Source organism: Alosa alosa, chromosome 22 (genome assembly GCF_017589495.1).
Source record: "Alosa alosa isolate M-15738 ecotype Scorff River chromosome 22, AALO_Geno_1.1, whole genome shotgun sequence".
In the NCBI taxonomy this organism is placed as follows: domain Eukaryota; kingdom Metazoa; phylum Chordata; class Actinopteri; order Clupeiformes; family Clupeidae; genus Alosa; species Alosa alosa.
In genome coordinates, this window is record NC_063210.1 from 4977593 (window position 1) to 5004620 (window position 27028).

At 40.8% G+C, this 27028-nt stretch overlaps 2 protein-coding genes across 2 annotated transcripts in view; both read left to right on the forward strand.

Moving 5' to 3' along the window:
- The first annotated feature begins 6085 nt into the window (after positions 1 to 6085).
- LOC125287580 (probable vesicular acetylcholine transporter-A) lies at positions 6086 to 8830 on the forward strand. Its single transcript, XM_048233492.1, has one exon. It carries the CDS (start codon positions 6620 to 6622, stop codon positions 8165 to 8167), a length of 1548 nt encoding a protein of 515 aa, XP_048089449.1. The 5' UTR covers positions 6086 to 6619; the 3' UTR covers positions 8168 to 8830.
- An 881-nt stretch (positions 8831 to 9711) lies between these two features.
- The window catches only part of LOC125287837 (choline O-acetyltransferase-like), a 25503-nt gene continuing 8186 nt past the window's right edge, over positions 9712 to 27028 (forward strand). The window contains exons 1-7 of the mRNA XM_048233880.1: positions 9712 to 9870; positions 10226 to 10333; positions 11562 to 11753; positions 12870 to 12988; positions 15551 to 15604; positions 21734 to 21926; positions 25945 to 26122. Of these exons, the coding sequence (XP_048089837.1) occupies positions 10286 to 10333; positions 11562 to 11753; positions 12870 to 12988; positions 15551 to 15604; positions 21734 to 21926; positions 25945 to 26122 (784 nt within the window). The 5' untranslated portion in view covers positions 9712 to 9870; positions 10226 to 10285. The remainder of the gene's footprint in view (positions 9871 to 10225; positions 10334 to 11561; positions 11754 to 12869; positions 12989 to 15550; positions 15605 to 21733; positions 21927 to 25944; positions 26123 to 27028) is intronic.

Here is a 27028-nt window from a genome sequence, read left to right on the forward strand (position 1 = left end):
ACTCGTTCTTGGCTAGAAGCAGAGTGATTATGGCTCTGTAACCTAGGCAAAATGGGGACTTGAAACCTTTTCATCAATATAATCTTTCTGCCAAGCCTTTAAACATGTTTGTCGGCATAGCCTACTGGGTCTTTGTTCCTTTATGAATGAACACATTTTTAAAAAAAGAAATTATCTGATCTAGCCGTAGTCTACTCTATTTACCTTCAATACTGTATGTCAATTTAATGTCAAGGTGAATGAACACATTAGCTACTGCTGTTTTGTCTAAAAGTACACATAATCATGAAGTTGCAGCTATATATTTGCCGCTACAATTACAGTGTTGTGTTGACCGAAAACTGCAAACTGTGTCATGAGAACGAACGACAAAATCCACCTCTACTCTATACACAATTTAATTGGCCTGATAGAAGTTTAATTTTTCGAGCTCACAAGCCAACAGAGAGTTGCTAGACTAGCCCTGGCAGCAAATGTAATTAGGCGCTAGGTTCAGAATATCTGCACATTTTTCAAGTGCAAATTTAAAGACTTTTAAGACCTTTTCAAGACATCTAAATGGAAAAAATAAGACTATACCACGCCAAAAAAGATAAACATGACAACACTGTTTTATGCAATGTTTTTTTTTACTAACTTTAACACCCATCCCATTTTGGATGTCTACAGAAGTTACCAAATATAGTTTTTTGGGGAAAGAAAATGAATTGTGTGTGAATCACCTTCACAGCTATAAATGGGCAATTTTAGGGTCTGGACTCGTTGCTTTTGAAGCTGACTGTACATATCTGGTTGTGCTACTGGCTGAGGCTGACTGTTCTTCACCTGTGTCTGTAGCAGCCTAGGCTACTTGCCAAAGACATGTGTACTGGACTGGATTCTCTTCAATATTTCTTTTCAAATGTAGACTAAAGCTATTTAAATATTTTAATAGGCCTATTTTATATACTTTACTATGTGCATCTATTGTGCCGTATACAGCACAGCAGATCAAAGTTAATCCATTAGGCTACTTTACATTTTGCATACATTCTGTTGTATCTAAACCAACCAAAGCTTGACTGAAACATTGTAAAACCATTGACTTGTTTTAAAAAAATGTATGGGAAAAGTGAAATCCCCTATTAATTAAGAGACAGGTCCTCCTCGCATATTATTTTTATTAGAATATTATTTCTGCTGAAAAAACTGCTATGTGGAAGTACTGGGAAAGGCTGACAAGCAAGCCTATTCACTTCCCTGTTGGGTAGGCTAGGCCAGCAACACACGCTGGAGAGATGCAAACAGAGGAACTTTACGTGTATTTCCTCCTGATTGTGAAAACGTTCTTTTTCTGTCAGTCCGTGGTTCCTTCATAAAGGATGCTTTGGTGTTGAAGATGTTGACTGGAAGTTGTTTCGTGGGGAAAAAACAATTGGCTTATTGGTTGATATGGGTGTGTGTGACTGTGACAATAATAAGCAGAGAATGACATTGACCATTTTCTCTATCATCTCCTGTTGCTATGTCACTTTTCAAGTCCAGGCCTGTCTGGAGAAATGATATTTCGCCCACTCAATTAGAGGCACTCAGCAGCAGCTCAACCTAAGGGGGTGTAGTGGTAAAATAAGAGGTGGGTACACTATCAGTTCTGTGATCACAATAAGGTGGACTGCGCCATGCAGTAGTGGGTTTTTAAAAAAGGCATTCAGAACATGTTTGATGAAGGTGGAGGGCAGACGCACAATATTGTCGAGGTGCAATGTAGGCTATAAATGCCCTCCGCTGGCTGCAGATAATTGCAGATTAACAATAAACAGTAATGCTAATCTGAGGTACCTGTCTAGTTTTATTCCATAAATATATTGTTTTTATAGACGTTATTGGCATGCGCGATCAAGAGCTTCCATGTACGCTTGTGGCTGTTGACATAAATCAAACATGTTCTGAATGCCTTTTTTAAAAACCCACTACCGCAGTCCACCTTACCGTGATCACAGAATTACTATTAGGCCTACACTCTGCTTAGGTTGAACTGCTGCTGAGTGCCTCACATTGAGCGGGTGAAATCTGATTTCTGCTGAAAGGCCTGCACTTGAAAAGTGACATGGCAACAGGAGATTAAAAGAAATAGTCAATGCCACTCTCTGCTTATTACTATCACAATCACACACCCCCATATCAACCAATAAGCCAATTATTTTCCCCCTCTGCAGGGGCAAAAATAATAAACAACTTCCAATCAACATCTTCAACACCAAAGCTTCCTCAAGCCCAATCTTGCCGACCAGGTGTAATGCACTCTAAAATAAAGGCTTTAATGAAAATGTCAATCCCTTAGGTTCAGGGATATAGTGGAGGCTAAATGTAAATAAACTCAGTTTGTCCACCTCTGAAATTTGGATAAGAGACAGGCACATTTTTTCTTGCCGTTTTCACACCTTTAGTGATACACACGTTGAAAACATCTTCACTCTGATACACACGTTGAAAACATCTTCACTCTGCAACCACTACACTTCCTCCAGTAGCCTTCTACTTCTTGATCTACAGAATGCAGATGACACCCGCACAGAACAAATGCTTCCCCCAAAATGTAATTGCGGATAAAAAAATACACGAAACCGGATGGAGACATTTCACTCGCTCGGCGGTCCCATACAAAAATGTAATACCTCCCTTTCAAAAATTCAAGACATTCCAGACAATTTAAGACTTTTTTAGGCCTTAAAAACCGAAAGTTGTATTTAAGACTTTTTAAGGATCCGCAGGGACCCTTTAGGTTGCGTCTAGATTTCTAGGCTACTAAAATGTAATATTGATCCTTAACATGGTGAAAAGCCTAATATAACTTTTCACAGTGGCATAGTTTGTAAGTTGTGTTTATTTAAGGCCTGAACAATGGTCCTTTTGGTCACAACATGTGATTTTTGACACTATAGTGATAGTGACCTGTCCAATCAACAAAAAAAAAAGCATACTGTACCTTGGAGGTAAAAATATATATTTTATATATATTTTAAATATATATATATATATATATATATATATTTATATATATATATATATATATATATATATATATAATTTTATATATATATATATATATATATATATATATATATATATATATATATTTTCAATATTATTATTTTCAATATTATTTCTATATATTTTCACCTTTTTTTTCAATGTAACCTTTTCAGAGATATTGACAGTTTATGAGGTAAATATGACTATGATACTACATGGAAATGGACTTAAAATAAGAAGAACATATCAAAATTGGATTCCTTGTATCAAACAAAATAGAGAAAATACATTATACAACAATTTAAGACTAAAGGAAGCTGAGATATAACCTTTTCTCTTTTTGGCGGGGGCCATTTTGGATTTTATGGATAACTGCCACTAGGGGGGCCACCCCAACTTGTATCCATATGGATTTTTGAAAACCTTAGGCCTGCCAAAAATCAAAAACTTATCCAGAAGTGCCAGAAGTTCATGAATTGCATCCTAGCTACTAGGCTACTATAAAATTACGTCTGATCCTGTACATAGATGGATTCCGCATGGATTGTTTTGACCCATGTTTATTGTACCTGAATTACCAATTTTAAAAAATGTAAAAAAAAAAAAACCTTTGGCTGCTCAATCAAGAGGCTGTGAAATAAATCTATAAATCATAAATAATAATAATAATAAGAAGAAGCAATAATAAAAACAGAAAAGAATAATTAAATAATTAAATCATAATTATAATTAAATAAGGAAAATAAATAAGGCTCTAATTATGTTGAATTCAATCCTGTATGTCCCATTCTTAATCTTGTGTACACAATTTCTTCTTTCCTGTTTTGCATAATCATTCTTTTCCTCTAATACATTTATTTTGGCTAATCTATCTGCATTTTCGTTGCCACAGATAGCGCGATACTGCCCCCTGCTCTATTTACTGGGTTAAAGGTTGTTTCAGCAATAGCGGGGATACCTCACTTCTGTTGATGTTCAAACAAAACAGAGCTAGTTCGCTACTCCCTCCCCCTCCCTCCCTTGCAATTAAAACTCTCCTAAACGCGCATCTCGTAGGTTATTGGTTAAAACACTTTATTTTGCCTTTGAGTAGGTTGCCAACCCTTGTTGGTAGCAATCGTGTTTTGTGTACAGATCTCGGAGCCTAGACTGCCTACAGAGACGGCCTGCTTATGGGGCAGACAGCTAGCGGATCGTTAGGAAATATTAGATGAATGTGATCATTTATGTTTGGGCCTTTTTTGGCCCTGAAATCGCTGATACAGCCTTTAAAATACCCTAGAGGTCTCAGAGCAGTCTCAAATATAGGTAGCCTATTAGGCCTATCCCGAAAATTACTGAAAAACTCAAAGACACTATTTAAACAACATTGACACGTGTTTCAACACTGCATTTCGGTCGTTGCTTTTACCTAACCATTACCTTAGGCATGCCAGTTATGTATCCACCAGCTGCCTGCCTGCAGCCTAGGCTACTTCCAAAACTCCAAAGCTGCTTGCTGTCTAATTGGGTTCCGAGGACACAAGCTCAGTGTATCAACAACACTCAATAACAGTTTATGTGATGTGTTAATCAATTAAATTCCCAACAATTTGACAATAGCTAGTTCTGGAGTAGGCCATTGAACTAGCCCGCTTGCTTACGACGAGACTCAGGCTGCGCAGTCGGCACCCGCTTCCATATTTGGGTTTTGGTTTGCCAGGTTTTAGCCTATGACAAAACGGTTGAAATTGAAACTAAGTGATCGTGTATGTGTAGGGTGTATTTCATATACAATCTGGCAACCTGGGAGATGTCAGACTAATAGAAAAAAACGAATGGATCAATGATTTTAAAATGAAGTTTGATGGCCATGCAAATTACGAGAGTTTTCCGGGAGAAATAACAAAACGGGAGGGTGCCGGGAGATGACCTTGAAATACGGGAGAACCCGGGAAAAACGTGAGTGTTGACAGGTATGAGATAGATAGATAGATAGATAGATAGATAGATAGGCAGCCTTCACTACCGGTGGGGTGGGCTGCCGTTTAGACATTCATACACTGTTTTGGGCTAGTACTTGATTGGTCGCCAGATGGCGTTGTCACACCATTATATGAAGGGTTATCGACAGAATATTATATATATATTGGTCGATATTATATATATAATATATATAATATATATAATATATATAATATCGTTTTAAACCTGCCGATAAACTTGTGACAACCTTCTGGTTGTGCCTTAAACTAATCTGAACAGACTAGTCAGTCTATATATCAACCATAATCGTATCAATATTTACAAATTACTTTTTTTAAAATTGCATGAGCAAGCGACACAGGCCACACAGGCGCTGTCCAGGGTGCTGAAACGTCTTCCGTCTAGGACTATATCTTTGCTTGAGCAGAAAACTGACCTAAAACTCAATCCTACGTGTTCGTTTTTTTATGGTCTTTACAACAAAACTTTACATAAAGTACTTTTTACATAAAGAGGGCCCTTTTGACGATAGTTAGTCTATGCCTTTAAGAAAACACTCTTACAACACGTTATCATGAGCAGGGGCCTCTTCATCACTTCTTGGGTGTTGCTGGAGTAGGCCTATAATTGCCCCTTTGTATCAACATAATGAGTTTCCTGATGATTATACAGGTTGTTTCTTGTTCATTGTTCATATATAAAGCTACAACATTACAAAAAGACTGTTTTACTGATATTTCTATACCATCGTGTTTAAGTGTGTTCAATTTTCTTACAAAACACATTATTTCAGGACTAAGCCAACGCTATAGAAAATATGCCACTTAGTTCTCTTGGTCCATCAACAAAACTGAAGAAATGAGACATCCCACACTATCATACCAAATCTGCTTGAATTTGTAGTTCGTTCCTGGACCAAATGCACGACCTTCAAAAATCACATGTAGGCTAATAATGCGTTAATATACACGAAAAAATCACCAGAAGAGGCTGTCCGATCTACAGACGTAGAAAAACATGACTCCTCATCTCATTGGAGAGGAGCCTTTACTGCCTGAAATTAGCATAAAGGACGCAACTGGCAACCGACCCACTAGGGACCAAGCTGGCCATGCGTCACAGCCCCTCTGTGAATGGAGAAGAGGGGGAGAGAGAAAAAATGAAACATGATATTGGCAACATCTACGAATTAATTCCTGCCTATGGCAGCGTAACCAGCTTTGATCTCAAAGAGACGCGTGGACGCGCCACAGGTGACGGAAAAGCTCCTACAACGCCCGCGCCCTGTGTCGCCAAATGATAAGCGTCCGAGGGAAAACTTCCCAGGAATAACGACAGGCTCGGGGCCCCGAATCGAAGAGCAACGCGCGTGATTCCACGACGTCACCTCTCAAAACCATGAAGAGACAGTTGACGTTAAGGACCAAACGTGACGAGGACAAGGCGATCGGAAAGTCGCTGGTAAAGTAGCTGGATGCAACGGGGACACAGCGGGACGAAAAAAAGTTATTGTCTTTCCCCACCCGAGTGACTAAAAGAGACAACAAAGGACCGTCAATGTTCAAACTATGCTCTCTTTGTACTGACATACCAAGGTAGGAACTATCAATTCCCGTGTCGCTGCACATAAAAATATTGAACCATGGAATCGGAAGGATCTACGGGACTGGCGAAGTCTGCCGCTGTAAAACTGTCTGAGATGGGAGAAAGAACTAAACAATTAGGTACCGCTATGCAAGACCCAAACCGACAGAGACGGATTATTTTAGTGATTGTGTGTGTGGCGCTTTTGTTAGACAATATGCTCTATATGGTTATAGTGCCAATAATTCCAGAATACCTGGCGGATCTGGAAAGTGAGCAAGAACATGCTTATAAAGCTTCTCATTTAAATTCATCTGCATTCAAAAGCAACAAAGACAATTTAGACGTCCAAATTGGAGTTTTGTTCGCATCCAAGGCTATCCTGCAGCTGCTTGTCAACCCTTTTACCGGAACTTTCATAGACCGGGTGGGATACGACATTCCACTTTTAATCGGACTCACTATCATGTTCCTCTCCACCTGCATATTTGCGTTTGCCGAAAACTACGGGACCCTTTTCTTTGCGCGCAGTCTACAGGGACTCGGCTCGGCTTTTGCCGACACCTCTGGAATCGCAATGATTGCGGACAAGTACACTGAGGAAGCGGAGCGAAGTCGCGCTTTGGGCATCGCCCTGGCGTTCATCTCGTTCGGGAGTCTGGTTGCACCTCCCTTCGGCGGCGTCCTGTACCAGTTCGCCGGCAAACGAGTGCCCTTCATAGTGCTCGCTTGTGTTTGCCTGGCCGATGGCTTCCTGCTTTTAACTGTGATAAAGCCTTTCACGAACAGGACTCGAGAGAACATGCCCGTGGGCACCCCGATCTACCGACTGATGATTGACCCGTACATAGTCGTGGTGGCGGGCGCCCTGACCGTGTGCAACATCCCCCTGGCTTTTTTGGAGCCGACCATCGCCAACTGGATGACCACCACCATGCACGCCAGCGAGTCAGAGGTGGGAATGACTTGGCTCCCAGCGTTTTTCCCTCACGTCCTCGGGGTGTATATGACTGTCAAATTAGCAGCCAAGTACCCCAACTTGCAGTGGTTCTACGGCGCTCTTGGTATGGTCATCATAGGAGCAAGCTCCTGCGTCGTGCCAGCGTGCAAAACTTTTGGCCAGCTCATGCTCCCCTTGTGCGGCATCTGTTTCGGCATCGCGCTTGTAGACACCGCGCTCCTGCCAACCCTTGCCTTCCTCGTCGATGTGCGGCACGTTTCCGTGTACGGCAGCGTGTATGCTATCGCTGATATATCCTACTCGGTCGCGTACGCGATGGGCCCCATCGTGGCCGGCCAGATTGTGCACAATTTGGGCTTCGTGCAGCTGAACTTGGGCATGGGACTGGTGAATGTGCTTTACGCGCCCACCCTGCTCTTTCTCCGCCACGTGTGTCAGATGAAGCCGTCCTACTCCGAGAGAAACGTCCTACTCGAAGAGGGGCCACAGGGACTCTACGACACCATTAAGATGGAGGAGAGAAAGAGTAAAAAGAAGGGCTTCAGCTCCGCCGGTAACTGCGTCCCCATTGATGAAAACGGACTGGACGCCTTCAGAGAACACGGGTCATATTCAGAGGAATCATCTGGTCCAGAGTACAGTTAGAAATTAAAAAGAAAAAGAGTCATAGATAGTTACATTTTTTTTAGAGATTTTGTTTATTTTATTGACTAGAATATATTTTACTTAAGTTATGTGCAATATATAATTACCAAATAATGATTGTCTTATGCGTTTCGGATATGGGTTTCTTAGTTGATCATGATGCTATCATTACAGCTTAAATGACCAAGTCTATGGTGAAACGCTTCCTCCTATCATTATTGTGAAAGGTCTATATTCGACTTTGTGCACATGTACTGTATTGTAAAAAGGTAAATAGAAACATGTATGTAAAATAATATATTAAAACTTCAGACACGAAATCATGAAAACCAAATATCGTACTTTATATTTCCAGGTGAACACAAATATTTGTTTACAACCATATTATCGTTATCATGACACTTCATTGCAAGTTTTCAATCACTGTAATAATTTGGAGTGACTATTATCTTCTAGTTTGAACTGTTAAATCACATGTCTACCACAAATAGCCCTACTTGTTGTAAATATGTAGGTATCTGTAAATTCAACTATGCCTATGTGGACTAGTGTAAAATGGAATGTGTGTGTTTTGTGATTTAGGTAGAACCTATGTAATGTCAGAGGAGAGAATGAACTAAAACGTACTGAAATGTGTTCTGGTTGAATAAACCTTTAATCCAAGTGGTATCCCTTTTATTCATATTATTCACTCACTGAAAAAAAACGAAACGAAACTTTTTTCTTGGATTTCAGGAGTAGCCTATCTAATTGATAACCTATATTTGGGATTAAAACGTAGTGCACCACAGTAAGTTCTTTGGACTTTCAATTAGTTTGATCTGGCGGGTCTTCAAATAAGTTGGAGACAGACATCTTGCTTGATAAGAATGATTTTGCTTGATAAGAATGATAAGAATCATTTTTCAAGTTCAAATGCATGTTAAAGGACGAACAAATATCAAACGACACAGAAAGCTACGTGGAACAGGTCACATTGGCCGATAATGAAAAATAACTTCATCATTCTTCTATCATCCAGTTCATCATCCTATAAGAAATAAACATGTTCAGATCCTCACAGAATTAAACATTTAAAAAATGAGAGTACGAGAGAGAGAGAGAGAGAGAGAGAGAGAGAGAGAGAGAGAGAGAGAGCAGCTGCCCCCTAACTGAAAATGGCCAGACATGTGAAGATAACACGGGCAGAAAATGATGATCTGTGTCTTTATCATATCTGCAATAGGTTGCAGCATTTTCTGTTTATGCTTCCAAAAACAGTGAAACCGTCATAAACGCTAGTCTGCTGTGGGGGTAAACTCAGCCCCCCAGTCCAAACCCTTCCACCTAACTTCACATCCAAAATGAAGTGACTTACTGGGCTATACTTGCAGCCAGTTTTTATCGACTCATCCATAATATTCTTTGCATAGGTGGGCAGGGAGGGGGGAAAGCTGTCACATAAATATGCTTCCGCGAATAGTTTTCGATGGGAGGAGTTTCTGGCCCGCGGGCGTAGGTAGACGCAAGCACCTTCAGCACGTTTCACTTGCTCAGTAAGAAAACCGTCCAAGACACCGACGGCTGGATGACGCGATGACTGGGAACGTCCGCGCCGCTCACTCGCATCTGGGAGCATCGTAGAACCGGATCAGGCATCGGCGAGGAGGGATGGAGAGGACTCTGCCAATATATTCGTCCTACTGACTGGAATTAATCTCCAGGTAATCACCAAAGTTTGTTTACATTATTGTATAAGGAATTGGTTTTAAAACAAAGGTCTGTTAGTAAATTAGTTAGTAAGTAACTTCTAAAGTAGCCTAGCTTTAAAAAAGAATATATCGTCATTGAACTTTGACATGTTTCAGAGTAAGAGCCGGGATGGTTCATAGAATTACCATGTTACTGTGCAATTTTGCACAGTAAAGTTTTCAGCAACTCCAAAAAGAGGTGTCCAGATATGATGCAAAAACTTGTGTTTTAATTAAGTAATTGCCAACTGTAGAACTACAATCCTGTATACGTTTAACAATGAAATTTGATTATTGCAAGATTGACAATTTAAAATGTGGATTGCAGGACTTAGGTTGTCCTGCTGAACTGACGGGAGTCTGCATCTTCACCCGACCAAAGACAAGTATGCCTATCTTGGAGAAACAATTGTCCCAAGGCCGCAAGGACAGCGCTGTAAGTTTACAGCCACTAGTAGTTTTTTATTTAGCCTACTTTTTATTATTGTTATGTATTATTGTTATTGGTTTGTGTAGCCTACCAGTTAAAATGACCGCAGGGACATGGACGTTATAATTCAAAATCCATGCATAACACTGAGATTACCATAAGATACGACTTTAAGGGAAAGACGGGAGTTTCGGCAGCACTGAGAGATGGGATTGTCCATGGAAAGTACGTGCATGTTGTGACCACTAGGGGCGAATTCTTTCAGCACGCTGGACGCTCGAAGGACTTGGAGAAAGACGGCAAACAGCTGTTTTCTCCGCCCGATGGAATGTGAATGTTTCTCATCGTGAAAATAGCAAAGGCTGTGTTTTCATGGACATTTAAAGAAAACAATATGAAATACTCACAGGGTCAGTTGCATGGCTAAAGAAGGAAAATCTTAACGGAAGGAAGTGAAGTATAAGAAAAATTCGTCCTGGATCTATCACGGTATAGCATAATATCTAAATACTGATATTGTGGGTGTGTATCCGGGTAAACAGAAAATGGAAAGTAAAGGAAAACATATTTTTAAGACCTAGATTAATTTGGGTGCACACGAATAGTCTCCTGGCCAATTTAAACAACATGCGATTTTTGACCGTGAGAATGAGCTGTCAGTTCAGTGAGTGAATGGAATAAAAGGTAGCCTATGTAGTCCTTCAGTAAAATTATATGGCAGTCAAATTTCAAACCGATATGACCATCAATACCCTAGCCTATCCCGTTGAGTAAAGATGTTGATGCAAAACATGACAGTAAATCAAAACCATGATACAATGGCAATTAATCTTACATTTCTTTCATTGCTGAATTATGCATATTGCGCTGGGCTACGTTAGTTGCGGACTGTTTACAAGTCACTTAGGGGCTATTTTTGAAGCCTCGTCATTAGCATGTTACCCAAGGACATAAGAGTTAAGGAAGAGGAAAAATGTCTTTCCCACAAGGGTTTCCAATCAGTGCATGTCTCCAAGCAATTCTCGATTAATTATGTATGGTGCTCTCTGTGAATACAAGCTCAAACGGAGATGAGAAAAAACTTCAGAAAGATTTAAATTTTTAACAATTAAAACCTTTCTGGCTCATGAATAAACGCTGTAAGGCAATCTAATGAGAAATAAGTTGGTATATAACAACGTTCAAACGAAAGAATTTATATGTTCTAACGAAAGTGCTGTTTCTACACGTACAGGCCTTACCCAAGGTTCCGGTCCCTTCTCTGCACCAGACGCTGAATATGTACTTGCGGTGTATGAGGCACCTGGTGCCGGATCAGAAGTTCCGGGACACACAAGCCATCGTGGAGGAGTTCGGAAAAGCTGGAGGCATTGGCGAGATACTCCAGAGAAAACTGCAAGAGCGCAGGGATAGAACCGAAAACTGGGTACATTTCTGCATACAACCGCACGTTACATGGTCGGACAGGGAGTTTGTGTTTACTAGGCTTCTTCTTTTGGTAATAAATATACTCGTTAATAATTCAGTAATAGCCTACATTTGTTTGATTTTAACGGTAGCTATATGGGTTTGGCAAAAACAAACCATTTGAGAAGGTGACGCAGGAGAGGACGAGTTCAATGAAAGAGTGTAAACAGTGTATCCAGACCTATCACATGAGCCATTCACCATTGGGGGGTTCAATCTAAACTGCCGCACGAAGCTAATGGATTTCAGATCCCCGATATCTATCATACTCCCCGCCACACAACCGCCTCTCCGCCTCCCGTCCCCTCTTCCCCGTACCTGACAAACGCTGGGTCGCCCTGTATTGATGACCAGTCTCGCTCTATTGCGCAGAACACCGTCTGTCGTCAAAGTAACTGATCGGACACCGAAGATGGACGGGGGTTAACAAAGGGCACGCGGAGCAAGAGCCCCCTGACGCACACAGTGTCCGAGACTTAGACAAATGAGTTTCCCTGTGGGTTTAAAAAAAATAAAAAAAAAAAGCATAGTAAGCCCAACCCAAAGAAGTCTCACAGATGAAAGCTTTTCTCAGGGAAGAACATTCTTCCCTCACTGGATGACTGGTAGGCCTAACTGTGTAGCCAAAGAGCTCTCAAGAGTTATGCAGAGAAACGTCCATTAGAGTTATTGTTCATAGGCTAAATCTATAAAGACAAAGTAAATATTTGTCATCTGAGTAAAATATAGGTAGTGATTTCACTACCATTGACAATCATTGGGTTCTGATGTAATATATCCACCTGTTATGTGATATACTGAGTACAAAGAACTTTGATGATATATCGCTTTTGGTTGCACTATGTGCATAAAAATGTGCTATCTACAGTAAATACTAACTATTTTACAAATCATATAGCCTCTAAAAAGAATATCTTCACCCAGGCCATATAGACTAACCTGATGACACTTTAAACTTATGTTGATCAACCAATCTTTACATATATTTGCACTTTATGATATTAAAACAGATGTACAATCACATATGACAAATAAATCTCTTGAATCTTGAAAACTTTTTTTGTCTGTGTTTCAGGTGTACGACTATTGGCTCCATGATATGTACTTGAACAACCGATTAGCACTGCCAGTAAACTCCAGTCCCGTCATGGTCCTCCCAAAACAGTTCTTTACAGACAGAAAGGACTCGCTCAGGTACGTACCACACTGACAGTGTGTTTCTACGAGCTGATTAGTTCAGTGAGCTCTGCCAGGTTATCCTATTCAAATGTAACCAGTCCATCAATAATGACTTATTGGCCTGACTTTGCACTAGTATTTTATTGACTGTCTATGCACAATTTCAACCAAATTTTGCTGCTCTTATTTTTTTCATTACTATATGTGCCCTCTTATTTACTTATTTACTTACTTTCTTGTTTACTTGAATGTTATGCTTGTCTGTGGACTTAAATTGGTAAAATATGTCTTGTCTTCACCGTGGGATAGTGAGAAACGTAATTTCGATCTCTTTGTATGTCTGGAACATGTGAAGAAATTGACAATAAAGCTGACTTTGACTTTGATGACTTTACAGTCTTTAGCCTTACAGGTTGTTGGGCAATATTTCTTAATCATCAGCAGGCAAAGGTTGTTGGGCAATATTTCTTAATCATCAGCAGGCAAAGGTTGTTGGGCAATATTTTTTAATCATCAGCAGGCAAATTTTCATGATCATCCATCCAGAACACTTTGGGCCAAATAACTTTCCCATGTAAGTACTGTACCATGTGGCGGAAGTGGAGGCTTCACAGTTATCATGGTGCTGTAGTCAAATGATCTGCTCTTACAAGATAGCATCCTTGTCATGATTTTCTGGGTGAATGTATACACTCCATTCAACTGTTTACGTACAATATAGATTGTTGGTGCATGTTTGAAAATGTTAGCACTATGCCAATAGTTCACATGTACATTTGAACCAAATTCTCTAGTAGTGATAGCCCGTATTTGTTCAATTGATATATTGTTATGGTGTACAATACATTGTACATCTGACTTTTTGAGACTAGATCAAAGATGGAGTCACATGGATTCGGAGTCACAGTTGTTGCCTTGACCGGCGAGTTGGGTATACACACATACTGTACATGGCCCAGTTGAGGCAGTTGATCTGATTCACACCAAGGACAAGGCCCCGCACCGGGCTTTAAATCTCGGCCCCTTATTAAAAGGCCTGTGGTCTGTTAGAGGCACACAGGAGTTCAGCCGGGCGACTGTAACTCACCATTAGCTTTTGTCAGCCCATGGCTCACTAAGTGAATGTTTCCAGGGCATGGGAGAAACGGAAGGAGGGAGGGAGAGGGGGATGGAGGGAGAGAAGGGAGGGGAGTGGGTTAGGGTGATAGACAGAGAGAGAGCGAGCGAGAGAGAGAAAGAAAGAAAGGAATGGAGGGAGGGAGAGGGATGGAGGGAGAGCGGGGAGGCTGGTTGGCGGGGCACTGACACGGGCTTTTATTTGATGGGGCGCGACAGCACTAAGCATCCCTGAGAGATTGCTGGAAAAGCTGAGCAGCCACAGGCTCTCTCACTTCATTCTCTCTCTCTCTCTTCCTCTCTCCATCTCTTCCTCTCCAACTCCCCAGCTCTTTCACTCTTTCGCTTTCTCTGTCTCATTTTTGTCCTCCCTCTGTCTGTCACTCTGTCTCTGTCTCTTCCTCTTTCTTTTAGTCTCTACTCTCTCTCTCTCTCTCTCTCTGTTTATTTTTCTGTGTATCTTGTTCTCTTACTATCCCTCTCACACTGCCTCTTTCTATCATTCTTTTTCTCCTCTCCTTTTCTTTCTCCCACTGTTGGTCTTGCTTTCCCTCCCACCCTCTCCCCCTTCTCCGCTCTCTCTCTCTCTCTCTCTCTCTCTCTCTCTCTCGGTTATTGATCTACCTTTGAACACAACAGGCCTGAGACAAATGACACAAACCATAAGACTTGACTTGTGTCTGTGCTCTTTTTCTCCTCCCATCCACTCCCTCCATCTCTCATCCCTCCCTCTCTCTCTCTCTCTCTCTCTCTCTCTCTCTCTCTCTCTCTCTTACACACACACACACACACACACATAAGCACAGACACACACACAAGTATGAGCATGTGTACACACACACACACACACATGCGCAGACACACATGCACACACACACAAAGACAGTGAGAGAGATAGAGGGAGAGGCAAACACGCCCAGCTCCTGTGTAGCCTGGTAATCCAACAATAATTTAATTACCAGACCTAGATTGGACAACATAGGAGGGTGGAGTGTGTACAGTATTATAGTGTGAGAGTGTGCATGTTTTATGCCTTTACAAGAAGAATGAGATGAAACAAATGAAAGGATCTACAAGCTTAGAAAAGAGCACATATTTTTCATTAAGCATTAGTTTTCGGTTAAAAAATATAGGTAAAAAACAGCTGAATATAACTATTACTAAACTGTGATAAAATAGCTTCACGATGAGATGAATGGATGAATGGATGAATGAATGACTATATTCTATAGACTGGACTTACAACACACTTGTATCCTGTGTTAAACTCTCTCCAAACACTCTGCACACAGTTGATACATCATCTATAAGCTATTTAATCACTGTCATCAACAATCTTGTTTTTTTAGTCTATAACTAATGTACAAGTTCCTTTCACTAAACAGAGCATCAACACATTGGTTTTGTTTGTACCCAAGTGAGCTACAGTCAGTGTGTTCCTCTCATTTCTGCTCGTTACAGATTCGCTGCTCGTCTTGTTGCAGGAGTTCTGGAGTATAAGGCGATGCTCGACACGTAAGTGCCCATCCTGCACGCTCCCCAGTGTTAACATATGGACTATGTGAATCAGGGACGGAGGGGGACACTATATATTACTATATATTACTATATATTACTATTACTATATATTGTCCCCTCTTTTTGGAATTCATGTTACTTGGAGTTGATATATACGTTGATTATTACAGTAATAGTATTTTATGATCTGCATAATTACTAGTAGCTGAACATTGTTGTAGGCAATTATATAAAATGTCTTATGCGGCCCTTCACAATGGCAGTAGAACGCTCCATTGACTTGAATGGGATTTCCCAACGTTCTAATATATTCATGTAATCACCGCTGAAACATAAGGTTACCGCTGTCAATGACAACGGGTTTTGTGCTTCTGATTCACGTCTTTCGTATCACTCCTTAAGTAGTTTGGTCACTTCTTGCAATGGAACTTCATTCAAAAGTGAAAGCAGACGGTTGATCTGCTGTTTTCTAAAGAATGTTTGATTTAAGTTCAGCGTGTGTTGCAAACTATTTGTTTCTCAGCAAAAGCCACGATGAAATGGTAGCAAATAAATGTAAAGACACATATCATGTGTAGTTTATTTATTAAATAAATGTAAAGAGACATATCATGTGGAGTTTATTTTTTCGTTTTGCCAAGTAGCCATATAATAAGTGGGATAATTTGAACGCCAGTCATCATTGGGAAAATAAGTCCCTTCAGGCCGATAATGACGGGCGTTCCATACATTATCCCCTACATGTAATGCATAAGAGGCCTGTAGACACGGTGATTTCTGATCACTAGACTATGAATGCATTTGTTATGTTGTAAGACATGTTAAAGAAATGAATGACAGACGACATACGCACAAATTCATCATCTAAAATGGTACTTGGAGAGTGGAGGTCTCTGCCAAGTTTCACTTTATGGAAAATACTTTGAGGTTCTCTTTGAGTCAGATACAAGGATACAAGGAAGTTTATTGTCACATGCATATAGTTACTGGAAGTAAGAAATGCAGTGAAATTAATAGCTTAATTAATTAGAAAGATAGTGTGGCAGTTAAGCACAAAAAATGATCAATTTGTTATAAAAGCATCAAATTTGGTATAAAAAGTTACAAAGGTCTGATCAGAATCGTAGGTGCCTCGGAATTAAAAATGGCCGCCAAATATAGATTTTGTGAGGTGAAAAGGGATTGAAAGCAGGAACTAATAATTAATACAGATACATATTTTACCATAGGCCTACATCTTCGTCATTCTTCACATATACTGATCAGGGCCGGCTGTAGGCAGGGGCCAGGGGCCCCTTCTAATGCCTTAAAGAAAAACTAATTTTTCACATAGATCTCTGTTTCTCGAAGTCACACTGAGTAGCCTACTGTCAGTCTGACAAAAAAAAAAAAATCGGTGCTACCAGGCTCGAGTTGCTGCAACCAACAGCAAGAGTAGCCAGGCAGCTACAGTGCAACACTGCATGATTTTACAGTAAAGATCCCAGAGTGTAGCACTGTAGCTGCCTGGCTACTCTAACTGAGAAGCCAGACAGCTAGAGTGACATAAATAATTGTAATTATTTAAGATTAGGTTGTTGCACCGTTTATGTTTGTGTCACTTAAGAAGAAGTTTGAAGATAAGAAAGAGGTCGAGTAAGAAAGTGAGGAAATGTGTAGGCTTATTGTAAATAACATAAGTCTAGGCTTACATTTTGACACAGCACAGACTAAACCACATTTTCCTTTCTCTGCTTTTACCTCATAGACCTAATAGAAGATAGCCTACACTTACACAAAGATAATGGCAAACTATTCTGGCAATGTCTCATTCCATAACTGTTTGCATTTTTGTCCGCTTTTAATCACATTATTATGACCATTAAATGTAGGCTATTTTGCACGCTAAAAGCTGATTCATCTCAAGTAAATACAATAAAGAATGGGAACGTAGTTGGATAATTGTATTCTAAGTTGTAATTCCCCTGTATGTCCTCTTGGTGACCTCAGTGAAAAGTACCTGTTAAGACGCTCTTAGCCAGTAACGAGAACTCTGGAGCACTCGTAGATCTACGAGTGTTTTCACAACGCTCTTAAGCTACGATGGTTTCGGGAAACTGTCGGCAAATGTTAAGACGTTCTTACGAGGGACTTTATGACGCTCTTAAGCTTACGAGGCTTTCGGGGAACGGGGCCCAGACTGGTTGTGATCATTGAGAATGGTCAATATTGAGATTCAGGAAGAGGATCCAGTGCAAGATGAGTAACTTGTAGGTTGCTCACACACATACAATTCACTTCCTCTCATACCCTCAAGTTTCTTGAGAACTTTAGTCATCTATTCGGAAAACACCACCGGTTATGTGGTTGCCCAGTAATATTCCTCAATCAGGGCATTGACAATGTCAGACTTGGCTACTTTGTACCGCTTGTGTCACTTCAGTTGTGACATTTTGAGTGCATCTCTGATACAGTATTTAGGCTATGAGATGTAACAGACAGGTCAGCATAGGTTATCTGTTGACACCAGGTGATCTGTTAGATCTGTTGATAACAACATTTGTGCGAGAGGGACAGGACAGTGGCCATCAGGCAAATGCAAGCAGTAGCCTACTGGAAGATGGGGCAAAGCATGGGGTGAGAGACTCCTGGTGGATGCCAGAAAGCAACTGCAAGGACCGCAGTGTATTGGTCCACTGTGGCTGTTGTGAGGCTAGATATTGTATTTTATTTGGAGTGTGAGCACAGCAGTGAAGAGGATTGACAGAAGAATGTGGTGGTATTTGTTGAGGCTTGCATCAAGGGCTTGCATTTTGTTTGGTTATGTTGCTGATCAGGTCATAGAAGGCCAAAGCAATGAAGTAGCCTGAGTTTACACATGCTGCCTTGCGTGCGATTTTCACGTCTCAATGAGATGAGGTCTGTTGTTAGCCAGGCTAGCAATGAAGATAGAGAGGATTGACTAAAGAATTTGTTGCTATTTGTTGGTGCCCACTTGGGGTTTCATAATTTGGTTATGTAACTAATCAGATCATAAATGGCCACAGCAACGAAGATGAATGACAGAAGAATTTTTTGGAAGAGGTGGGTCTGGGATGCCGGACACTACTGGAGGTGTTTTGGGCCTAATTCAACAAAACACAGATGAACACAGACCCCAAAGAAATGCTATCGAAGGCTGTTGGTGATGCTCTTTTTTCTGCAACGAAAATTGCTTTGTTGGTGATTTGGTTTCTGTTGCATTGGTTCCTTGGTTGGGAAGTCCAGCTACTGTGCCAACTATGCATTGTAGTTGTATTTTGTGTGTCATGTTGTGTAATGCTAGATAGCCTTTGTTGTTGATTGGACACGGTGGGAAATCCCCTACCTATAGCACAAGGAATTCCACACCTCTCCTGTGCATATCTGAAATAATAGTACACAGAGTCTAATACTGGACTAAAGGGCTTGGAGAATGTTTTGAATATGACAAAGAACACACATCTGAGCTCAATAATGAGGTTACTTTGGCTCAGTGATCCAGGGTTCACAGTTAGTGCGAGTTCATACACACTGTGCTCACAGTATGTGGAACATTGCTCTCAATTAGTCAATCTGCTTGATGCACATACACTGTATTTGCATACTGTATGTGCATACTGTATTTGCCTGTGGCACAGTGTACTGTATAAGCGATGATCTAGATGGGAAATCCCCTGAGATGCATGAGGGCTCGCATGACAGTCTGTGTGTTCAGGTTCACACCAATAAATGCACATATCTGATGTGTGTGCAGGGGAGGAGCTAGGCGGGGCCAGAAGCGCTGTTGCCCCTGGTGGCCAATTTAAAATGATAGTTCTCCTGTTACTCCTGTTCCTGCTCATTTTTGTTGTGTGTAGGCCTACTGCATTCTAATTTGTCATGGCCTAATTTACCAATGTTAAAGATGTTCTGTATTGAAATATACATTCTTAATATGATGAATGGAAACATTATGACACACTGTAAAAGCAATTCACTCACCCATCCAAATAGTCATCCACACAGGTTACTCCCTAACTCACACACACCTCACATGTGTAGCCTACTCATCCAAATAGTCATCCACACAGGTTACTCCCTATCTCACACACACACCTCACATGTGTAGCCTACCTCCCCACTCACTCAATAGCAGTTGCTTTGTTAGCAGGACTGTTGGGACAGTATTGCCAGTTAGTAAACTCATTAAATTCAAAACCAGTGTTCACTCTTACTTTTCCTCTGTAAGAGAACAAAGGCCACTTTGTCTTTGGGCTTGTGATTGATTATAAGTTATTTTGAACTTTTCAATATGTAAAGTATGATTTATTGATACAAATAATATATTGAAAAAGCACGATTGATGGCATATTACATTGCATCAGGGCCGATGTAGACATGGACAGGGGTGGGCTGCAGATGATGACCCTTTTCACCAATAAAACAAGCAAATTGTGTCTATTTGCTCCCACTCACATTAACATTGAACACAAATCAGTTCACTCAGTTCATGAAGAACCGTTCCAACTGCTGCTTATCTTGGCTTATTTGTCAGATAGCAAGCTGATGAACGTGGAGAAATGTTTGAGTCAGTCCATGTCGTCAAGTAGCCTACTGCAAATCCAAACTTGACAAATGACCAAGTTACAAATCTGCCAGAAAACACGAGAATCCCAAGTTGTTGTCTGACAAGTGAGACCAAACCTGCAGCAGACTCCTCTCGAGAAGGAAATCGTGTGAGTGGAGACAGAAACAAAAAACCTTCAAACTGAGCAGGAGAAATTGGAGGTGGAGAAGGTTAAATTGCAATGGGAAATCCAGCTTTTACGAAACCAGATGAGCCATAACTTAACCAATGTTTTTGAAGAGGAGCGTTCCTTTTGTATTTTGTAGCCTAACATTTTTGTACGAATATAGGGCATACAGTAGGCTATAAATAGGCTCTAGCCTAATACAGCTAGCCTATACAGATAGCCTATGGCAATCATAAATAGCCTAATAATAAAATACCGACTGATGAAATTAATTGATATTGTGTAGCCTGTTTATTTATATAACCACAGACACACACATGGAAGTGTGCTATTAGGCATTAGCCATCACAGGAGCATCTTCCTCTTGAACAGGCAGGTGATTGTGCCTTGGTAGGGGTACCCGCTTGTTGATACAAATGTTATGCAGGACAGTGCCAGTGGCTTTGACCGTGCAGACCCTCTTTGGGTGCATCCTCATCTCCCTGTGAGGACAGTGATTAAACCTATTGAAACAGATTGTGGTGGATTAGACTAGCCCTTAGAGATTTCCCTATGTAGACCAGAGATGAGGCCTGGGGAAACCGATGTTTCATAGCTCTGGCCTTGGCCTCAGTACGGAAGTGAACATAATGAAGTAGACTTGCAGACCACAAGACTCAATGATATACAGGGGCGCCATGGAGTCCCTGGGCCACACTTGGGCTCAGTTCAGTTAGCTTTATTGTCCCAAAGGGGCCAAATCTCTGTTGCCAAATTTCATGACTTGTCACCCATGGGAACCACTGAATACTTGGCAAGGGGTGGGGGAGCATGACAATTTAATAATTGATCTGATGATTTAAAATCAGGACCCCTGCCAGTTCATACACCAAATGTGAAATTAATCTGATGAATCTTCCCAATTTGGTGTGTAAAGCTGAAAGTATATGCCAACCACGAGACTTGTTACAGTGACATAAGGGGCGCTATGGAGTCCATAGGCCACACTCGCGACCAAGCCTTTGTCCAAGACAGATTTATCGTTCACCTGTTGTGAGTGCAAAATTTCATGAGTTTTTGCTCATGGGAACCACTTCAAAAAAGGCAAAGCACGGCAGGATATTCCCAGCTATAATAATAATAATAATAATAATAATCCTTACAGAAACAAAAGGCCTTTTGCATCTCGATCTGGTGCTCGGGCCCTAAATATAAAATCTATATATTTAAATTTCATATAATGTATGGGTTAATATGTGCATTTTATGATATGTATATTATTTTATGTATATAAAAGTGTGAAATTATTTTAAATGTAAACATACATGTAAATTCATGTACACAAATGTAACTGTAAACAAACCTCATGTTTGACTGTTGTCACTCGATTGTGCTGTGTGTTGCTTTCTCCCAGAGGGGCTCTGCCTGCGGAGAAGGCCCGCGGCCAGCTGAGCCCCGGCGTGCAGTGGGACTCACTCTGCATGGAGCAGTACTCCCGCGTCTTCAGCTGCTACCGCCGACCCGGCCTGAAACAGGACACGCAGCTTAACTACCGGACCAACGCCGGAGCCCAGCCGGAATATGTCATAGTGGCCTGCAAGAACCAGGTCAGACACAGTCACAAAGTATGGTCAACACCAGAGTAACATATCAAAGATGGGGATCTACCATTGATATACACAATGCATACACTATGCATGGTTAACTCAAAAGTACTCAACAAGAGCCAGACACAGAGTATGGTTAACACTGGTTTCATATACAGTATACTAGAAGGAATAGGGCAGGGGTCGGCAACCCGCGGCTCCGGAGCCGCATGCGGCTCTTTGATCCCTCTGATGCGGCTCAGCTTTTGAAAATAATTAATTAAAATGATTTAATTAAAATGTATTTTATGTCAAAAAGGAAACGTCAGCGACCACAGCTTGCGAGCGCGAACACAAGCGGGCTGAAATGGGAAAGTTTCCATCTGAAGACTGATTCTGAAAACGCGAAATGAACTGCCCGTTATATCGCACACTGGAACGAGTTAGTATTGCTGTGTTAACCCTTTTCGGTTCCACTTGCATGTGAGAAATCTCTCACATATGAAAAATATAAAGACAAACCTGCGCTCACGTTTAAGGGCAGTTTTGCACAAAACTGTCACATCCATAACCCCAACACAATGCCATGGTATTTAGTTGCCGTGATGGATATGACAGTTTTGAGTGGAGTTGCCCTTAAATGGTGACAGCCTCAATTCTTGCATGAAACTTCACCTCACTGAATGTGAGCCAGCCAGACTCCAAGGCCATCACCAAATCTAATATCTGGTATGCCTAATGTTTAATTTCACCAATGACATGTCAACGAAAATTGAGTGTTGTGTTGTTAACTATGATGTTACTTTGCATACCAAAGGACACTGGAAAAATAGGGGGTGGTGTTTAGCCTACAGTACATGGGAAGCCTAAGGCCTATACTTCTGTCATTCCACTTTACATTTCAACTTGCACATTAGGCCTACTTTTAAAACGAGTAGAAAATGTATTTAAAAATCCTCTGTTGAATTAAAGTAACTGTGCGTTAAATATCCAAACTTTTTTTTGTAACCGTCTTTATGTGGCTCTTCTGAGATAAAAAAAAAAATGGTAAAAGTGGCTCTCTAGGCAAAAAAGGTTGCCGACCCCTGGGTTAGGGTCATAGATGGTAAAAGTACACACTTTCTTTACTCAAATAGAAGTACAGATGCTTCTGAAAAAAATACTCTAGTAAAAGTATAAGTAGAGTCCAAAGTACAGGTTCTGAAATGTAAATGTAAAGTATAAAAGTAAAAAGTCTCCAAGCCTTTTTGAGGGACTATTTTACTAGTTGTTACTGTTAAAAGAAGCGAACTGTAACCGACAATTGTATATTTAAGCAATAAGCCCCGACCGGCCGTAGGTTACACTGATTTTACAACAGCTAAGGGGCGTTGTTAGTTGCTTAGGGGCGTAGTAACCTGCGGACTCGAGCGGCTTATTGCTTTTCTAAAACTGTTACTTTAAATACCAAAGTTTCATAAAGTAAAGGCACAGCAAGGAGAAATGTAATGATTTATTCATAGATAATCATTCTTTCACCAAGAAATATATTTCCTCTATCTGAATGGTTGCCAAGCAACGTCGAGACACAGCTACTTTAACTTTTGTATTAGTTATGGTAGTGCAGTAATATAGAACGAAATGCGGTTAAGGTGTATGTTTATGCTGGATTTTACAACGGCATCGAACATGATTCAGCCAATCACAATCAAGGACCGGAACTATCAGTTTTAGAATCCCATTTAACAACTGTGGGGGAGTTTAGCATAAATCATGTATCACTTTGTGAGTATTCCTACCAAATGTAATGTTTTTATCACAAAGAGGATCTGATCAAATTTAGAATCATAGGCACCTCGGATTTGGTCTTCTGACCCATGGTGGCCATTTTTAAAAATGGCTGACAAATATGGGTATCTTTAGGTGAAAAGGGATTAAAATAGGGTGACCAGACCAGAAAAAAGCAGTTGTCAAAAAGCAGTTGTCTTGGATCCCGAATCCTGCCCTAACTGTTGTAATTATACTAGAGCAGAGTCTGAATGACCAGCGGTTTACATGCACTGTTAAAGCACTATGAGTAGGCTATTTTCTGGTTTAGGCTACCTAATGATGAAGTTCATGTAGGCCTATAACGCTATAACGACAACAAATTATTATTATTATTATTATTTCGGTAAAGGATGGACATAGAGACAAAAGGACTGGTTGCCTTTGTCGGTGCCCTTTTTTCAGTGAACTTGGTGCACACAGGTAAACTTGCTCATTTTTACCTGTGTACGCCTTCACACAAGGAGGGCTTCACACGAAGGCTGACACTTACTTTGAGCTTCGTTGAACATGACTGTTTTCACTGTAGGGGAGTAAAATAAAAAGTTGTTAGAAAAATAAATACTTAGGTAAAGTACAGATACCTGAAAATGCTAGTACGGTACACTGATTAATACTTGAGAACATTATAGTGGCCAGTAAGAACCAAGTCAGACACAACCACTGAGTAAAAGAGTTTCATATCAAAGATGGGGTTAAAGGTTAATGAAGTATCTAAACTTGATACACTATGCATGGTTAACACGAGTACAACACGTCAGCAAGAATGAGCTGGCTGGTTCTTTAAATTGAAATAGTTGGATTCTGCACGGAATCTCTGACCACAGGGCAGTGTCAGTGATCTGGATATCGCAGTACACATCAGGAATCAGGTGGATGAACTACTTCAGGTTAACATGCAATTTTCCCATCAGGGGCCAAGGGTCAAAAAAAGACAGAGAACAGGACCAAGTCTGCGAACTGCCTTCAGTACTATAAATAACATACACATTATACTTGCAGATATTACATGAACAGGTACCGGAATATTGGCAAACACTGATTTGAATCAACTTGTGTGGCACTGCTCTGCAATAGGAAAATATTTTGTTTAGTAGAAAATTAGAACAAGGCAGTGGAACACTTTAGACACACCTTAGAGTGTGGACAAAAGAAAATATATACTGTGCTTGTAAATTATGCCTTTACAGTAGGCACTGGATAGAACAGGTCTGTTCTACTGTTTTTTTGCAGCTGTGTGTTGCATCAAATTCCGGTTAATCCTCCACATCTGAGAGCATGCCAGAACACCACACACGTCACCTATTAGGACCTGGAGACAACACACACCACACACACTCACATAGACACTCACACACAAATCAACAGACAGATACACACACACACACACAGATGAACACACTTACTCACATTCAGACACACATATAGAGACACACACACTCAAAGACACACACACACACACACACACAAACCCATAACTGGAAATGATTTCTGAGGGAAATCTCCACACAGCCTGGTGAGTCCTTGCCTGTGTGGCAAAGATACAGGGCCAGGTCCGCTAACCAAATTACAGCTGATTGGATCTGCCACTTTGTCTGAGAGTCCACCGCCAGCAAAAATAGCCCAAACACACTCAGCGACTCTCTCCTACAACTCTGCGCTCACAGGCTGGCCATAGAAAGGCCAATAAATGACCCACTTATTAAGCTTAATCATGAGCTTTTAATCAGAAAAAAGGGCGTTTTAGCTTAAATGAGTGCATCCTGCAGCCCACCGATTGGCTGAAGAGGAAGCCACAAAGCATTGATTGGTGTTGTTGAGATGTCCTGTCATGACATCAAGTGGCTGGACGATGAAAATAGATTTTGGAGACCTATCATTGTGCTGATGTCAAACACTAGCATTATTTCTTGCTTATGCTATCTTGATTTCATTGTTATGATTTGTTTTCAAATTAGTTTCGATCAAACAGGTCCACTATATTACTGATATGTCTTACGACATCATGTGGTTGGACGATGACTAGATTTTGGAGACCCATCGATTAATAAAATAGATTTTGGAGACCTATCATTATGATGTTGTTAAAGGCTATTACTATGTCTTGCTTATTATGATGATCTTGATTTGGCTATTATGATTTGTTTTCAGATTATTTTGGATCAAACAGATGCACTATATTACTTCCTTCAGCTTGCACCTTTCCCCTCACCTGGCACTTTCTCCTCCTCAGTTCTTCGTCTTGGACGTGGCGGTGAAGTCCCGTAAGCTGGGCGAGGCGGAGCTGCTGGTGCAAATGGAGCGCATCTCCAAGATGGCGGAGAATGCGGAGGAGAGGCTCCCCGCCATGGGCCTCCTCACGTCCGACGGCCGCACCGACTGGGCTCAGGCCAGGGACATCCTTGTGAAAGGTGCGACCTCTGTACAGGCGGTGGACTGTGAGGACAAGTTCATCGAAGAATCACAAAGAGAAGTGTTTTGAAGTTGCTTCTTGGTGTTTTATACCCCCAACATTGTCTTCAAGGCAGCGCTGCCTGGAAGGCACTAGGGTTAGCCATGGGTTAAGGTTAGGGTTAGGGTTGGGGTTAGGTTTAGGATTAGGTGCCTTTAAGTCAGCGGTGGCAGCACTGCCTGGAAGACAATGTTGGGGGCATAAAACACCATCGAGCTTTGAAGTTCAGCGGTAAAACAAAAGCATATACTGTACTTACACTTATACTTAGTCATTTGACTGATGCTTTCATCTAAAGCAACTGAAATATGTCAAGTAATACAAGGGCCAGTCACCCCCGAACAACTCGAGTGAAGTGCTCAATGGCACAACAGTACTGATAACCGGTACTTGAATGATGATTCACAACTTGTCTAGCTGCTGCATGCTAGCCCAGGTCCTTAGCACTAGCACCACCCTCACCACCCTTTTTTAAATAGCCCTTTGTGTATTTGTTTGTGTATTTATTTATTCATTTATTCTATGTTTTATCTCTAGTTTTATGAGCATTATGACCTTTTTTTTCCTGGCTTGTGTCTTACTGTTCATCTTAATGGCACTACTATATATCCCCCCTTTTTAATTTAATTAAATTAAATTCAATTTTATTTGTCAATCTCCCTCCTTTGCTTTTTTGTAAGATGGCCTTACCTGTGAAGCACTTTGGGTCAACGTTGTTGTTTTAAATGTGCTATATAAATAAAGTGACTTGACTTGATTTGACCCTCGTGGCATTATCATAGAAGCTCCTCAGGAGAGAGAGAATGGGTCCTTCATCAAGGTTCATGATTCATCAAGGATTTCCCCTAGTTGTGTACCGACACAG

Bases quoted from the DNA above. Each gene is read 5' to 3' on its own strand.
- LOC125287580 (XM_048233492.1), top strand. From the start codon at position 6,620: ATGGAATCGGAAGGATCTACGGGACTGGCGAAGTCTGCCGCTGTAAAA.